The sequence below is a fragment of the Neolamprologus multifasciatus genome, chromosome 4, assembly GCF_963576455.1.
Source record: "Neolamprologus multifasciatus chromosome 4, fNeoMul1.2, whole genome shotgun sequence".
In the NCBI taxonomy this organism is placed as follows: Eukaryota; Metazoa; Chordata; class Actinopteri; order Cichliformes; family Cichlidae; genus Neolamprologus; species Neolamprologus multifasciatus.
In genome coordinates, this window is record NC_140442.1 from 20404246 (window position 1) to 20416276 (window position 12031).

The 12031-nt window shown below is 40.0% G+C and overlaps 1 protein-coding gene across 1 annotated transcript in view; it reads right to left on the reverse strand.

The window, feature by feature from the left end:
• The window catches only part of grapa (GRB2 related adaptor protein a), a 33753-nt gene extending 26196 nt beyond the window's left edge, over positions 1–7557 (reverse strand). The window contains exons 1-2 of the mRNA XM_085157033.1: positions 7136–7557; positions 438–535 (exon numbers count right to left, since the gene is read on the reverse strand). Coding sequence (XP_085013159.1) covers positions 438–535; positions 7136–7213 — 176 coding nt within the window. The 5' untranslated portion in view covers positions 7214–7557. The remainder of the gene's footprint in view (positions 1–437; positions 536–7135) is intronic.
• Between the last annotated feature and the right edge of the window lie 4474 nt (positions 7558–12031).

Below are 12031 nucleotides of genomic sequence, written 5' to 3' on the forward strand. Positions count from 1 at the left end.
TTCCAACTGGGCTGTACATCAGGGTTCATTAATGAGCCAGAGCTGCTGTAACGTCTGTGTTGTCAGTTTAGAGTTTGTCACAGCAAACCAGCTGGTGCATGACCATCTGATGGAGATACAGGGTGTACCAGCAGCTTCACTGTAAACACACACACACACACACACACACACACACACACACACACACACACACACACACACACAGGGCTGTATCATGTGTGATTACATAAGTTAGCGAATGAGTGTGTCCCTTTGGGTAGACCGCCTTATGCCAGAGTGCAGATGTCCAAAGCAGAGCAGAAAATGCCCGGGGCAGCAAACTGCTCACATCCTCGCTGATGAGATGTTTAAATGGACCGGTGGTAGGTAGATGTGTGAAACGCTTTATACAGATGAGCTAAAGATGCACATGTGTGCGTGAGTGTGCGCATACTTACGCGTGTGGACGCAGGTTGATGTAGTTTTTCGGCACGAACCCTTTTCGGTTGTGGAGTTCGGCCGTGTACCAGTTAGGATCATCCTCCATGTTGGTGATCTAAGAGCAAGCGCACACAAAAACACAGAGTGAGATGAAAAGCTGCCCGTAATGATGTTGGTGCTGGATTTTGTCCTCACACTGTTTTATCAACCTCCTCACAGGCATCTCTGCTTCTACTATCCGCAACCGTCAACTCGCACAAGTTTGAAAAGATTACTGGGCGAGTTTTAAATGCCACATGAAGCCTTTCGCAATTTCACCATGGCTGGCAAATCTACATATTTCTTCAAAATTGATCATCCTCGAGTTAGCTGACGTGAGTCAGTCGGTCTGCGCGTGTCATCACGCCGAATGCGGAAACCACCATACATCACAGATGTGTAGCGGAGATAAAAATGAAGTTTGATGGTATTTGCCAAATGCTTGTTGCCCTTTACTGCCCTTTATCGCACTTTAATATGTAATGTATTCCTAACACCCCATAATAGGTGTCTTTTTCCATCAGTAAAGCCCAAAAGATCAAAGTAATTAAAAAGAATAAATACTGTAAACTTAATTCTTCTTAAAAAAAACATTTTTTCTTATTAATTCAGATTTTCTGTCACATTTTCATCCCTATAGTATAGTCAGAATAACTACAGTCTATTCAGTGCTATATTCTGCATTATGGAGTACAAAACATGTGTGTAAGGGAGGCTCTGTGTTTACACTAATTATAGGTAAAATATAATGCATGCGCTATAATGTTGAGTGATTTGTTTGTTTCTATTACACTTACAGGTCAGATGATCAGGTTGTGTTTTATAGCAGAGCTGTAACACCATGAGCAAAGTGGGTAGTGTAATGGAAATCATGACGACACCAGGTTTTACCTTGCACAGATGCTCCAGGCGATCCAGAGGAATAATATTAAATATACATATATTTACTGTGGAATTTCACATGATATCGACAAGTAAAGATGAGCGCGTCTCAGCAGGCGTTGTCATTACAATCCGAAGTTGTAATCTCACACTGAGTTTCATCTACCTGCTCCTGCGTGTACTCTATAGATAAGGAAACACAGCTTGTCACAACAAGCAGCCAGACTGCCCTCGCAGCCCGTTACAGAGCCAAAACACCCACCCCACCGACACCAGCCTTTTTCCATAAACACAGACATCTCACCAAAAATACAGGAAACGCCAAAAGAAAAATCCTGTGCAGGTGATACACTTGGAATGAGCTTTTTTGCAAGAGAAGATTACATTTATATATCAGTAATTTGACTTTTTTTCTCCTCTTTACATTTAGTGACAAATGTTGATCTCAGTATCAACACAGACAGACAGAAACCACTGGGCTCAGAAAAGAGCTTCTAGGAGCCTTTTAAGGGGCAAAGAGTTAATAATCAAAATTACACCGCTTTGGTGTAAGTAAAAACAAATTAATTACATAAATAAAATAAATTGAACCCTTGTTTTTTTATCGCTTGATAAATAAGCCATAACTGAAAATATTTCAGTTGACTTTTTAAAGACTATAGATACTATAGTTAGTCGCTTGCCTTAAGAAAGTCTGAAATGTCACACAAGAGCCTGCTATCAAGTTCACATTAGCTGGCGTCATTAGCATTCGCAGGATGTGTAATCTGACAGTGGGGTGTGCAAAGTAAAATGAAAAGAAATTCAAGCACAAATGATATTAATGATAGTCATTTAAAAACTCTTGCAAACATGTCTTATTTCTGCTGGCTACAGTAGGTAATAAACAAGGCCAGAGCTCCATCATGATGATGATAATAAAGGACAGTCTGTTATTTTGACTCCTGATATGTTCCTGCTTTAAACCTTATCTGTTTTATCCCGTCCCCTTTCATTGCTTCATCTCTGTTCATGCTCTTTTTCAAAATCTTTTTTACATTCAGTCTCCTAACCCAGCTGTGACATGGCTTGTCATTTTGATATTTTAAGATGATTTTTATTTTGCTCTGCCTGCCTCGCACTGCCACATTTCTTCCTTATCTCCCTTACAGCTTGGGTTTATCACTTTTTGGGCTTTCGTCACGTTGCCTCTGTGTTTGATCAGCGGCTGTACCCAGCAAAGTACCGCGTGTCATGTACTGTAGTTAAAACATCCTCCCTCACCTCAAGTTTCACGCGACATCCTGCCAGCAAGGACTTGAAGGCCACTGTGATGAAGAACACCTTGGGCAGTAATGCCCATCTGCCAGGAAATAGATAAATAAAAAAAAGTTGCCCTGTCCCCTCACTGCCTTTAGAAACTTCATTTCATGCATCAGCTGCTTGTAATGGCTACAGTGCACATTTGTACGTGCATTTTTTAAATGCGTCGCAGGCTACGAAATGATTTACTGCTCATAGCGTCAGTCATTCATCGAGCTGAAAGCTTGCCCTTTCAAGAGGCTGGAGGTTTCGGTGTCCCTCCTAAACAACCTCTTCCTATATTTCCCACAGTTTAAAACAACACGCCGGACTGTCTCTCATGAAACCCAGTGAGCCATCTCTGCATCAGTCTGACTCAGAGACTAACCCCCCCCCCCCCCCCCCACCACCACCACCACCACCACAATTTCAATCAAAAAGTTTCCACTTCCTGTACAGCTTCACCTGTTAATTTAATTTTTCCTGCTTGTACATCATAATAACGAGTAACTACAGGAGTTCTGTGGAGAAACCAAATCTTTTTTTTGTCATATGTATTGTGTTCATAAAGCCTCTTAAGAGGTAACACTGGCAGTTTAAGAACTTTTCCTTATTTCTATTTCATAGATCGCTACTTTAATTTTATTAATAATGCAACAATGCCAGTAAGTACTAGCACATCAATACAAATATCAACAGTATTAATATAGTAAAGTTCAACATGCAGCCCATATTGTTGTTGTTGTGTTTTGGAAAGGAAAATACACACCTCAAACACGCACTATGAAAATATTTATAGCCTGTAGCACATTTAAACAGAAGCTGACACAAAAAGACGAGCGTATCTACATCCCAGGTCTCCAAACAACCCCACTTTCAAATTACATGAAATGCTCAAATGTGTGCTTTGTTGGGTTAACTAATGACTGTGGAAAGTAAAAGTAAGTTATTTGGTTCAGCTCATAAGTCATAAAGGCTGCCTTTACTAATCAAAAGTATCAGTATTAGTATTAGTAACTCTGGCCCTGTTTTTACTTGGTATCACATGCATACCAAAATTTGCATTATCACTCACCACTAGTAGCTACTAAGTAAGTAAACAATTGTACTGAATGTTGACCGTGTACAGCAGCGGTTTCCAACCCCCGGGCCATGGACCGGTACCATGGCCCGTACCCGGGCGGGCCATGCGGGGGTCCATCGCCCGGGGGGATCATTTGGTACCCGAGCCTAAGAGATTAGACTCGGGTGTGAAATTTATGGTTTTCAGGGTTTTTATCGTTAACGCTGTCTTTTTCCGTGCTGTAGTTGTGTGTCTTATTTTGAAAGAAATATTTACGTGTTAACATAGCAATCTGAGAGGATTAAGGGGCAGAGAGGAGGATGTTACTCTCAATATTGTTGGCGCATTTCAAGAGGACGCTGCTAATAAAGTTACACAATTACACAGTGAATTTGTGTTTATTATTATATTTACAAAATACCACAGTTTTTGTCTTTGTCTGTATCATTTTATTTTGTTGTATTTATCCACGACACCTTAAAGGCCGGTCCGTGAAAGTATTGTCTGACATTAAACCGGTCAGTGGCGCAAAAAAGGTTGGGGACCGCTGATGTACAGTGTTTATCATATATATATGTAGAGAGAGACCATATATAGCCAATAATAGCTGATTATCTAGCTAGACCCTGTTAATTCAGCTGTGACTAACAGCTCCTTCCAGACCACTCCAGAGAGTTTACTCATTACATAATTAACCCTTAACAAAAGAGCATTAAACAAACAAAATCCGACAACGTGAACATCTGACATGGCAGTAGACTGAAAAGACCGCACACAAAGCTCTTAATGAGGCTTAAAAACAGGTCAGGTATGGTTGACCGCACCTGACTGCTGTGGTCAGACACACGAAACTGTTGGAGAAATGAAGCAAATAAATACAGCAATATTTTTATTTCCAAGGATAGTTAACTATTTTCTAAAGAAATGAAGTTATTTCATTTTGTGATTAGAATGTAGTGCGTACTCTCTGGGTGCTTTGGAGGTTTTCAGTTCCAGCCAGAGTTGTTGCATTTTTTGTGACGGTATCTGGAGAACTAAAGCACGGCTTTTGTGTCCCTCGTGTTAAACTTGGCAGCACGGTCTCCCAGCTTTACACATAATGCCAGAGCCACTTCTTTTTTTTACAAATTTTTCTATGAAGCTATTTTTATAACTTCTTTATGAGTCAACACTCTGCTCAGCTCAATCGATCCAGTTCCACATGGAAAACGCACAATGCGTTCGCATTGGCAACAAGGTGTGAAAAGAAGCAGAAGTAGGCTTTAAAGCAGCATAAGGGCAATAAATGAGCACCAGTGAGCAGCTGTGGGGAAAGCAACTATCTCGTTGGTATTTTTGTAACTAAATTATAGAGTTTCTTTTTTCTTTTTCCGCACAAATTGTCTTGATGTTGTAAAGCTCAGGCCATCTGGTGCATCATGCAGAAACGAACAAATGTGGAGAATTATTTAAAAGTACTGCTTGACCCGAGTGTGAACCAAAGCTTTTTGGCAAAGACAAGACAGTCGCTTAGCCCTGCACAAGTAAAGAAACAAACTCAACAGTGGTTTAAGTGATGGTGCTGTTTTAGCTACTGTAAATTCATCACTGTGGCCAGACAACACGAGTACGCATCAAAGACTGCTGTAACTATCTGTCATAGTGTCGGAACTAAATGCCATTGCATCTTAGCTGCAACATGCTGTGACACTCGACTTCTAACAAATGACTTTAAAGACAGCAGGAATAAGAGGCCTTTTTATTCATGTTTAGTACTGGAATGAAGTCAGTATGGGAAGAATAGTACACCAACTATCTTCAAGCAACAAAATTCACCCTCAAAGAAAAGCCTCAAATTGGCAGAGAAATATTCCAGTGAAAGGAAAAAATAAAGGATTTAACTAGTAAGAAAAGTTGGACCTGCAGCACCGACGCCCACTGGTTAACTGAGACAAAATCCAGAAGACAAATTGATCTCACTGTGTCTTCCATCTTGCCTGATTTGCCTGCGTCTGAGTGTCAAACAGATGGTGCCAAAGCACCAGTGTTAGAAAGAAGCACTTGGCTCTTTAATTCTGAGGTTTGCTGTTGATGTCTTAGAGGGACGATTTTCTACTACACTAATTTCCAGCTGTGCCGGAGCTATTTCAGCATGGTGTTTGACACAAATAAAAAGCTGCAGATTAAAAAAAAGATTGTTAGGCAACCTAGAGCAAAATTAAATTAGAGGAGTAGAATTTAATATGCCTATTTACTTTCTGTAAAATGATAAGAAGATTCAGCATTCCCATTTTATACTGTAAATATTAAGTTGTAGCCTGTGACGTTAGCTTAGCTTGGAAAAAAAAAGGTTTAAAATAGCGGGAACCTGTTAGCCATGTAGCCATGTGAAAATAACAACTTCCCATTTTAAAATGTGAAGATTTAGACTACACAGCCACCTGTGCTACCACTCATTAGTTTGTAAAGCTACATTTTAAAGCATTTTGTTTGTTGCCATGTTCCTTTTTTTGCAAAAACTCAAATCATTTGTTGAGACAGTGGAGTGCTAAGTTCTGAGCTAATGTTAGCAAACATGACTGTACGGTACACAGATAGCATATGTGCCTTTTTACTAATAAAAATATAACTAAAAATCTATATTTCACTCACAAAACTGAAACACAAACTTCTTAAATGGGCTGTTTGTACAATAAATAGTCTGTATAATTAGCTAACAGCAGAAAGAACACTGTTGTGAGGTCTAGCTCTGTAACTTTATACATGCTACAGCATTTTAGTGTCCAGCTCTCAAAGTGGCCAAACCACTTTCTTTAGTCCTTAAGGAAAATTTGCACAGTTATCAAATATGTGTTTAGCTTCATAGACATAAAAAATGTTTTATCTTGAGTTTTTCTGCTGTTAAGTAAGCCTTTTCAATAAATAAACACGATAGGGAGTGACTTTATTGGTGGCCACTGAGGAAGTACAGATTTGGCACTTCTACAAGCTAAGGACTATTTGCCCTGTAGTCAGCAGACGCTCCAGGAAACCACTGGTTCAAGCCAAAAAAGTCCTCTAGCATACTCTACATGATTGTTTTGACACTTTTGTGTAAAGATTAACAAATTAAATATAAAAAATAAGTAACTTTTTGCTCTTTTTAAGAACCAGGCTAGCTACTTCAAACTGTTTCCTGCCTTTATGGTAAGCTAAGCTAACTCAATGCTGTCTAGCACATTACCACACATACAGGTGAGTGCTATCATCCAAAACAGGTTTTAGCCACTTCTAATACTTTATCTTTCTTTATACTATTCTTTCTTTAGGAAGCACCTGCAGCACTTGAAATATAATTTCAATGGCTTCTGACAGTAAAGTTTTAATTGCTGTAATTATCACAGTGTAGGCAGACGGAACGAGAGAGAAGACAGAGGTGCTGTGCCAGTTTTACTCTTCAGACAGACAAAGATGAAAAATTCTTTTTCTTACCTTGAGCAAGTCTCCCTTGTTGAAACTGAGCTCATCACCCTCTGTGGCACGAAACGTGTACAATGCCACCGCTTCCATGCTGAAAACAGTACCAGCACGCTCTCACATAAACACACGCACACACACACACACACAGTCAAAAAGACACGCCGGGACCCCCACTAATGCCCCTGGCACCCAGGTGGTAGTGGTAGTGGGCAGGGGGGCAGACAGGGATGAAGAAGAAATGTGATGAAGAAACAGATAAAAGAAGAGGATAGAGCAGACTTAAGGGGTAGCAGAAGAGAAGAAGAAGTGGAGAGGAGAGGTCTGGTCTGTTCACTGAGCAACAGAGCGTTTGAGAGCCGGAGCAGAGGATGAGAGAGAGAGTGAGCTCAGCGAGGGGAAAAACACGACTGGCTGCTGCTCAGCAACACACTGCCATCAGAAACATTCAGAGAGAAAGAGAGAGAGAGAGAGCAAGTGACTAGGGGCAAAGGAGTGGGAGGCACTTCCTGTGTATATATTTGTCTTACACACTCAGTGCGGCTTCTGTGGAGTGTGTGTGTGCTTCAGCTTTTTCCATTATGTTCCGTGTGGTTTGTCGTTGCACTTCTGTCATCGTGCGAATTCAGCTTTAGTTTCACACCTTTGAAGTGAAAGGTGAGCTCACGTTTGCCGTTCCTATATTTAATATCTGTGAATGCTGAAAACTTCCGGATGGTCCAGTCAAGTCAGGCATTTCAAAACGTGAAAAAAAAGAGTTATCACACTATGCCACAGAACAAGCTGAGAGATTACCGCATCGACACCCTCTTCCTTTCATCCTACTGACCATACACATACACCATGTGCTACATTTCAATTCTTGAGTAGCTTTGGTTGAGATTTCCAAAGCATCTGCGTGACAGTGAAGGTGTGTCTGATGCAACATCTGTGCCAAAAATGATAACTGGGCAGCTGAGTGAACCTTTTCAAGATTTATTATTAAAGAAAAAAAAAAGATTATAGCATGGATGATAAAACCAGCTATGAGGTTTTACATCATATCGTAGGTATTCATCATCTATGGACTGACAGCAGCAGCGGGCTGCCAGCTTCATCTGTCTCAATTTATGTCACATACTGAGTTAAATTCATTGTTCCAGCAACTTCTCTGGATTGATGCTAGAAATAGTGGACGGTTAAAAGCAATAGCTTTTTAATTCTGGAGGCCTGTTCTAGGGGTTTGCTCAGATTCGTATGTGGTGGATCAGAAGCCCTGTATACACTGTATGCTTTGGGCTACACTGTAGGAAATAAAACATTGGGAATCAGTGGCTGTGGAGATCTCAGCTTGATTTGCCTATTCAGGACGATTTTGTAATTAATTACTAATAAAGATCACTTGTTTGCCTTGAGAAACTCTTGGGTTGCTTTTGCAGTTTGCTTTGGGTTATTATCCATTTGCACTGCAAAGCTCTGTCTAATTCATTTTGCAGCGTTTGGACGAATATGAGCAGACAGTGTAGCCCTGCACACTTCACAGATCACCCTGCTATTTCTATCAGCGGTCACATCATCAGTAAACAATAATGACCCGACTCCACCATACAAATACTTTTAATCATGACTTTTCTCAGTAAGTAAATCTTGGTTTCATGCATCCAAGATGTGTCTTTAAACCGTGCAGGCCCTTTAAAATGTTTTCTGGCTAATCTGGCCTTCGTGGTCTCAAGTGTAATCAGTGGTTTGCACTTTGTTGTAGACTCCCCCCAACCACCCCCCAACCATACATGACATATGGTCATGAAGGCATCTCTTGATTGTAGACCTTGACAAAGTTACTGCTACCTTCCTGAAAGTGTTAATGGTTTGGTTGGATGGTGTGAAGTTGTTTTTTGTAACCATGTAAATAATTCTGTCATCATCTATGTTAGTTGTCTTTTGTGGAGGTTTTTTTTTTTTTTTTTTTTTTTTGGGGGGGGGGGGGGGGGGGGGGGGGGGGTTGTGTCGCTGAGATGGCCAGTGCAGTCATTTTATCTTTCTAAGAATGATCAGATTATATGTTTAGCCACTCCTAACGTTTTTATTGTCACTCTGAGAGCACTATGCAAGTGGAGAAGAAGTGGCCTCCTTTACTTGCATTGACATTTCTTTGAATCTCACATTGGGAGTTCAAATGAAAATCTACCAAATGCATATTCAATACTTGGAATCAACTCAGGATATTTTTAGCTGCTTAGTTTGTCATAGAATAACCAATAACATGCCTCCTCAGCCCATAAAACTGCCTGTCAGTCAATTGGCATCTTATTTTACACAACACATTTCATTACACGTAAACATCATGTGCATTACATAAACAATGTAAACATTAAAAAACTAAACCTACAATACACACACACACACACACACAGAGTTATTAACTGCAGGCCTGCAAGAACAAAAAGGTTTTGTGTCTGTTTTTGAATGCAGACAGATTTGATTGACCTCAGGTCAGCAGACAGCTTGGATCAGAGATCAGGAGCGCAGTAACTGAAAGCACCCTTAGCACACTTAGATCTAATTCTGGGGACAGTTAAAAGATCTGAACCTTATAGCCCGAGACGTCTGATTGGGTTATACACACTGAGCAAGTCAGAGATGTATTGAGAGGCCAAGCCATTGAGAGCTTTATGAACTAGTAGGAGGATTTTAAAGGTAATTTTGTATTGAACTTGTAGACAGTGTCTGTGTACTTGTAAGGATCTTCACCGTATTTTGTATTATCAAGTCCTCTTTCTGATGCTTTTGGATAACCCTTCAAATAGAGCATTACAGTAGTCTAACCTTAATATGAATTTTCTAACTTTTAGGGGTTTTTTATGGTAGAAAGGAGCCCTGGTGACCTTATTGGTATGATTATCAGTTATCAATTGAGACCACGGTCCACAAGAGTTCTGAGATTCCTGCCTTGCTCTAGACCAGGGGTGTCGAACTCAAGGCCTCAAGGGCTGGTGTCCTGCAGGTTTTAGATCTCACCTTGGGTCAACATACCTGAATCAAATGATTAGTTCATTACTAGGCCTCTGGAGAACTTCATGACATGTTGAGGGGGTCATTAAGCCATTTAAATCAGCTGTGTTCAAGGACACATCTAAAACCTGCAGGACACTGGCACTCAAGGCCTGGAGTTCAATACCTGTGCTCTAGACTCTCTAGACTGTGTGGACCAACAACAAGTATTTCTGGCTCATCTCTGTTTGGCTCTAAAAAGTTTGTAGACATACAGCAGTTAATGTCATTGTTTACAAAATACAGAATTGAACTCAAGATTTTAACTGATAAATGACTTCTTCAGGATTTCATCTGGACATTGACCTCATGGCAGTAGTTTGGTAAGAATGTGAGGCAATGCTAGATAAAATAATCAAAGATATTACTTTTAATAAAAGAAATTCAGAGGGAATGGTTTTGGAAGCATTGGGTAGTTTATCAATGGCTGGGAATAAAAGAAGTGGAATTACCCTGAGTATTGTTAGTCAGTTTGGAGATATAGGATTGCCTGCCTAATTTTATTCCATTGTTGCAGTAACAAAGTGTGTTTTTAATGATTTCAAAGACTCTTTTTGCCATATTTACATTCTCACTGTAGACTGCATACATTAACAGTTCTGACAGGTGCGATATGATCGATAAACTGAGAAATGTCATCACATGACAACAGTACCAGTAATGTGTATTTTGAAAATTCACTACTAAATGCACTTGCACTGATGTAACGGCTGTTGATAAATCAGTTGGTGTTAGTTTTGTCAGACGACCAAAACACTTCTGGAAATATGCAATAACGACCCGAGACAGTAACAGCCAGAACATTTGTCACTGTGACATCAAGACCTCTGGAACCAATTAGATCAAACATGTGACCTTTAGTATGAGTGGGTGGCGTCGCATGTTGTTAAACATTAACATTAAAATAAGCTGATGAAATATTTTGAATCAGAGTTGCGGCTGATATCAGTGTGAATATGAAATGAATTAAAATAAAGAATAATGCATTAAAAAAAATTATAATTTCAGAAAAAAAGTTCATTAATTCTTTCCATAAAATCACATCTCAGTTTAGTCAGTTGGCATTTATTAAGGAGTAATCCAGCCGGAGATACGGAATTATTTACTAAAAATAAATATTCAAAACTTAGATAACTGACAGAGATTTACAACTAAAAATGTTTTTATATATAACAGCGACCAGATCGCCTCTCTGTGTGGTGTAAAGGTTCAAAGCTGTAATTACTGGGCGATGTTTCAGCCAGCTCTGTGTTAGCAGTATTATCAAGCCAGGTTTCAGTTAGAATCACAAAATCCAGTTTATTACCATTATCCATCCATCCTCTTCCGCTTATCCTTTTAGAGCCAATCCCAGTTGTCTTAGGGCAAAATGCAGGGCACACCCTGGACGAGTCGCCAGTCTGTCTAACACATAGACACAGACAACCAATTTAGAGTTCCCAATTAATCTATTCCCACTAACTGCATGTCTTTAGACTCTGGGAGGAAGCCAGAGTACCCGGAGAACCCATGCAAACACGGGAAGAACATGCAAACTCAACACAGAAAGACGCCGGCCTGATGGTGGAGTTGAACTCAGGACCTTGCTTTAAGGCGACAGTGCTGCCCAGTTTATCACTAATAATGATATAACTAATAATCAAAGTCTTATTTGGAAAGTCCTTTTTGCCGCATTCTACAAGCAGCCAATCAAACTCCCTCCCAAATGAGCCTCCAAGCTTCATGATCTGTAGATATCGTCTGGATGGACTTAGAAAGAAGAAGAGACAGAGAGTAAAACATAAAAGAGGAAATGCAAAGTAAAAATACAAACGGCTCTAACTACAATGAGATACAACAACAGGGAAGTTGTAGCTGTTTCTTTAGCGTGACCTGTCCAGG